Here is a 6,247-nt window from a genome sequence, read left to right as displayed (position 1 = left end):
TTTTCTGGCCTGCAGTTCTGAAATTCATGGAAAAGTTTTCGACTTTTTTTTTTTTTTAATTCTTTTCAAACAAAAGTAGAACATAAAATGACTTTAAAAAATCACTTGATGTATAGAAAATAACGACGTTAAAACTGCATACATTCGGGTTAAAATTGCTGGCATGTATTTCGGGGTTGCGAGGAATTCTTTTTTCAATGCAAAACAAATGTGCTAATGGGCGAAAAAACATTCAAAACACACACACATCACGCGCACACACACACAAAAAAAACATTTCTTAACCATTGAAAAATGGTAATGGTCTATTCTAAAAGGACATTTCCGGGACCATTTTGCCCATAAGCTTGTTTGTTTACATTTAAAACGGGGTCATTAGTAACGGCGAAATATGCATCAGAAATTCTTATTGTTACTTGAACAATTTTAACATTGTTATTTATTTGTAACTCATCATACAAAAGTATAGTTGGTAAGTGAAGCGAAAAGGTGGCGGAGCCCTTTAGTAAAAATATTAAAATATGAGTGAAGCAGAGTGAGAGAAGTGAGTGAAAGAAATAGTGGCTTAAAGTTGCTCTGAATAATTCATCATTTTAATGGGGTTGTTTCCTTCAGTCAAAAGTAGTACTTTTTGTCACTGAAATTGATAGAATAAGCAAAAAAAAAAAAAAAATAACATGGACTCAGAAAACACTTTCATTTTCCCAACAGTCATTTTTTAATTATTTTTTTAAATGTCCGATTCTTCATACAAGGCGTGGTCTTTATGACGTCACAAATGATGCACTATGTGGCGCATCTTTCTACCGCATTTCCACGTTATGATAATCAAGAAGCGAATTACAATTGCGCTCTACGCTTGCTATCAACCATATCGTTGCCAATACGCGTGAGTAAAGATGCGAATTAAATATTTTGAACCATGAATGGCAACACTGAATGTCATTTCATCATTTGTGATGTCATCGGCAGAAGCGTTAAACGATGAAAGAGCACCGGTTTAAGTAATTTTTTAAAAATATTAAACTTAAAGGAATTATTTAAAAAATGGTCAGATTCTATGTTTTTGAGCATGCTCTTTCAGAAAAAATACTCTTAAAATTTTGGAAACGACCCGATTGTAAATATAGATTAATAATTAACTTCTTGAAGCTATTAAAATGGCCCTGCCAAATAGAGATAATATTCCTGAAGCGTTTGAAACCTTTGTCAAATACATTTATCTCGAGAGCTGATAAAACAAGTAAATAAAGAACCTTGAAAATAATTATCAGAGGAAATTTTACGATAAATTAAAACTTGAAGCAGTGCATGTTACCTCCTTTTATTATTCTTGTGTAGGAGTCAATCCATTGTTTTTTCAAGTTGTTTTGAGATGTTTTACTGTTGGGTACAGTCGCAGTTTAAATGGTGACAGAGTTTGAAATAGTTTTCTCTTTTCCTAAAGAAGAAAAATAATCAAGATATTTTAGCTTTCAATCAACGCGTTTGTCTTTCTGACGAATTCTACCGAATATTTAAGAGATGGATAAAACTTTATGACAGATGAGTAATTTTTTTTTCTTACTACTTTTACAAACGATCTCAACTTCCTTTGTTTTTATCTGCAAAGGAAGAAGCTTATGAGAAGTTTTATGTCAAACATATGAACAGAAATTGCTATCAAAATCCTGTAATTAAATATTTGTTGTTCATCAAAACGAGTTTACAGAGGCAAAACGCTTTACTTTATACTTGTTATTTTAACTGATTTCATATCATCGTATTAGAACATCAGAAGTTAATTTTAGATCGCAAGTGTTAAAAGTGCGCTCTAAATTGTATGTATCAGATGATACATAGTATTGCAAAAGGGTTTTACCATTCAAGGTAACAACAATCGTACGCCCTTTCAAAACGTAAAGTCTCACAAACTGTGAATCCCCCCCAGCCCCCCCCCCCCCCCCAATACGTTTTGCCACGGAATATAATTAAAAATGCTTTTCTGGTGGACAGCAGCAGCGTTGCTTTTTCTCTTCATCTTTCAATGGTACTGGAAACGGCGTGCATTTGTATCAAAGCTAATGGAGCTACCTGGAACACCACCAACATTTCTAATTGGAAACGTACTTTGGATGATGAAACTGTATACTAAGAAACTGCCTTTTCTTCCTCCTGTTTGTAAGTAACATTTATTTAAACCAATAATTCGATTTAAGTTTTATTTTAGCTTGCATAACCGTTAATAGTTTCTAGTATGTCCATAATTAAGCGAGTGGGACCATGACTGGTCAAACCTCGCTCGCCTGATGGTAAATTGGTAGTGGTCAAAAATCACTTTCAACCTTCCAACCAAAAATTTCACTTTCTTGCCATGCATTTTAGTTTTAAAAATTGAAAACTTTTTCTAAAACGCAAACCCGTGAGCTATTTTATAATTGCCTTTTAATATAAACCTTGTAATTACGTTCATTCCTCATATATATATATATTTTTTTAATTATTTCCAAACTAGATAATCACTCGTTAAGGTATGACGGGTGAAAATTGCTTCTACATTTGAACGAAGCAATTGCATGTTTGGTGAAATTTTGGTGGTTGAAACTTTAAACCTTAATTCCAGTGGATTAACCCTAAACTCCAGTAGATAGCTTTCATTGTTAACCACTTTTTTGTCTCTTCATTCTCCTAAAATGACAGTCTTACCAATAAAAAAGTTAAGTTACCGGATCCAGTTTAGCCTTGTCAAAATAAAGCATTTCCCTGCATGTCAAATATTACCAAAAAAAATTATAAAATTATCACGCCGTGGAGCAAGGTTCATTGTGAATGGCGTCAGGAGCGTTACTCAATCAATAAATACGCTATTATATACACATGAGGATGCTTTTAAGCTGTTCAATTTTATTTACTGTGAATAGGAAATCCCATATATAGCTATTTTTAACTTTATTTCTATTTGTTTGTTGATTTATTTATTTTAATCATCTGCAGTAAATCAAAGAAAATTTGTGTTCAACTCTCTTTCATTAATTTACCTCAGGGTTATGTTTAACAACTTGGTTATCTATGTATTTTGTGAATTGTATTTTCTTATTAAAAATGGATTAAAAATAATTTTCTGTTCGTTTTCGCTCTTTACTGAACAGATCTTTTTGAGAGAATGATTGGATGCTTTTTAATTGAGATGAAAGTTGGAGCAAGAGTGTTTTGGTTTGGCACGAAGCCAATTGTCAATTTATTTCGTGCAGAAATATTAGAAGTAAGAACATTTACTTTCCTCATTTTTTAAATCTTTATCTTTGAAAAGAATAAAATAAAAATATTTTTTTAGCTACGTACTTTCAAGTTTGTGTTTCAGTACAATTTGTACAGGTTCGTTATTTCAAATTTTTTCGGGGGTCGTAAAAGGTGCGAATACAATGAAAATTATATCGAAAATCAACAAAAACCACGCCCACTTTTATCTGAATACATTAATTTCTCAAAGCCAGGGGTAGAATCGCCACTGCCTTCTAGACAAGAAAAGCCAACGCGCTGGAAACATGACGTCACTACAGTAGGCGATCAAATCGTTAAGAGCGATTGTAATTGTCGGACGAACTTAGTGCTCATTTTAAGTAAATGTTAGTACTAAGTACCAAGATCTTTGTCGACCTTTTTTCTTCTCAGAATAGAATAACAGTAAGAATTTTCTGATATACCAAGTCCATGAGTGATTTTTTTTTCTTTTTCAATTGAAGTTTTGGAAATGGATAAACGAATGTTCATTTGAAAGTATCTATTTCAAAATTCAATCTTTATTTTTAGAGCACCAATATCTTGAAAATGATAGCTGGTAAAGAACTGCTTCTAATTATACGAACACTTAATCGGATCGAATTTTTACATACACTTTACAATAGCAATCATTTAGAATTGTTCATTCTAACTCATTTTTAAATATTTTTAAATAATTCATCTATTTTACTGTGTGAAAAAAAACTGCAGTAAAGTATGAATTAATTGGGATTTTAAAACAAATTTCAGGGAATATTTGCAGAAATGTCAATAGTGAAACTTGTCTCAATGAATAAAAAATCTCAATTATGATTTTTTTTTCCTGTTTAGAAGGAGTACAATAGCCCCCTCTATTTCTCCCTCAATGTCTCGCTTAAATTTATACCTGTCTTGCAACAAAATTAGTTTTGTGAACAGTTTTAAGGAACATGTAGCAACGATTCAGGTATAATTTTTTAGATAATGATAACAAAATATTAATAAACGAGGTTCTACTGCACTCTGACGCTGGAAATTTATTCACGCAAATCAAAAGCATTATATTAGGCTTAGTTCTCGTAGATGAAAAAATAATAATAATAATTTGAATTCTGAAATTTTGAATTCAAATTATGTGTTTCACAATCATGAGTTGCGACAGGACCCTACTCATTGAAGTTATTTTTCTAGAAACAGCTCCTGTCCTCCCAAGATGGCCCCTCCTCCTGGGCGGTTATGCGTGTATAGTTGTGTGTGCGCGTATGTAGGCGCGCGTACGTGGTTTGTAAGCTTGTATGTGTGCGTAAACCTGTGTGTATGCACGTAGGCGTGTGAATATGTGTGTAAAGGCATGTTTGTGTGAGTGTGTTTGTGTGAGCGTGCGTGTGTGTGTGGGACATGGGCGGTTATGTGTGTATGGTTGCGTGTGTAGGCGCGCGTGCGTGTTGTGTAAGCTTGTATGTGTGCGTAGACCTGCGTGTATGCACGTAGGCGTGTGGATATGTGTGTAAAGGCGTATTTGTGTGAGTGTGTATGTGTGAGCGTGCGTGTGTGCGGGACATGGACGCCTCCGACCAGGAGAAGCAGATTCCGGGGGAAAGTGTTCAGGACCAGAGGGGCCGTGCCTGCAGAGGCCGGCGGTCCAAGCTGAAAAAGGAACCGGACCTCAAAGACAGTCACATGAGAACAATAAGCAATCACGGTTGCTCAATAACAGCAGCACAATAGCAATAATGATGAAGAGAAAACGATGACGACGACCATGATGACGATGAGGATGTGACAAATCAATTCGGTTCAGTTTTAACAACGTTGTTGAACAGCTGCTCGAATAAATTCGACTTATTACAAGAAAAGTTGATTCGATTAAGTTGCCTCACGTGAACACAACGAAAAACGCCGGACAGCTAGTTGACAGGCTACTTTATCTAAAAGTTGATTCAACTAACCGCCTCGTGTGTAGAAGGCCTTACTATTTTTATATTTGTACTAGTGGTACCCGCACGGCTTTGCCCGTAATAGAAAAATTAAAAGGTCTTTTGGTTCGCCTGTATATGTACAAATAATGTATGGTGAATTTTCTCGCCAATTGGCTTGTACCCATGTTACGGCTCCACGTTATGATAATTTCGTATCTCGCCAATTGGCTTGTGCCCATGTTACGGTTCCACGTTATGATAATCTCGTAATTTACTCGTCCATCTTATGATAATTTTGTTCTTAAAATTGGAATAGAAAAAGAACCACATCGAATTTTCGAAAAATCGCTTCGAGGTGCACACCCCCATGCTACAAACTAACTTTGTGCCAAATTTCATGAAAATCAGCAGAACGGTCTAGGCGCTATGCGCGTCACAGAGATCCTGACAAGGATCCGACAGAGATCCTGACAGACAGAGAGACTTTCAGCTTTATTAATTAGTAAGAAAAGATAGTAATTCATCTGAAACCACCAGGACGAGTAGTAGTTGGTCAAACTGTTAAGATATTCTGATGAATAAAGTTTAAAGTTGTGGGAAAGATCAATGTTTTTGAAATTTCTTACATTTTGCTTTCGTTTATAGAACAAATGGTAAATCTCTTTTTAATGTTCTATTTCAGGCTGTGTTGAGCAGCAATGTGTCACTGGAAAAGTCGTTCGAATACCGATTTTTGCAACAGTGGCTAGGGTTAGGTTTACTAACCAGGTAAGATTTTATAATTTTTTAGTGAAGACCCAGAAAACGTTTTTATTTTGTTCTGAACACAGCAAAAAATATGAAGTTTTATTAACTGAATTTGCATAGCAGTTAAATATCACTGCACGACAAAAAAAAAAACTTCAAAATACTTCTAACACCATTCTTACTGATTCTTATGTAAGATAAGCGAAAAAATTGTAAAACCCCTGGAGAAAAAATATCGTTTTTGATGATTTTTAAAACTATTTTAGGAGAAATACCTCCATGAGTTTTCCAAATCGATCTGAATGTTCATGCTTTTTAACTTGGCACCTCAGCAGTCAATAATG

At 34.5% G+C, this 6,247-nt stretch overlaps 1 protein-coding gene across 1 annotated transcript in view; it reads left to right on the top strand.

Annotated features, from left to right (window-relative positions):
- Positions 1-3,142: 3,142 nt before the first annotated feature.
- The window catches only part of LOC129216293 (cytochrome P450 4c3-like), a 28,081-nt gene continuing 24,976 nt past the window's right edge, over positions 3,143-6,247 (top strand). The window contains exons 1-2 of the mRNA XM_054850502.1: positions 3,143-3,241; positions 5,839-5,924. Of these exons, the coding sequence (XP_054706477.1) occupies positions 3,143-3,241; positions 5,839-5,924 (185 nt within the window). The remainder of the gene's footprint in view (positions 3,242-5,838; positions 5,925-6,247) is intronic.

This window comes from Uloborus diversus, chromosome 2 (assembly GCF_026930045.1).
Source record: "Uloborus diversus isolate 005 chromosome 2, Udiv.v.3.1, whole genome shotgun sequence".
In the NCBI taxonomy this organism is placed as follows: Eukaryota; Metazoa; Arthropoda; class Arachnida; order Araneae; family Uloboridae; genus Uloborus; species Uloborus diversus.
The sequence above is the reverse complement of the archived record's forward strand: the minus strand, read 5'-3'. Positions and strand labels throughout refer to the sequence as shown.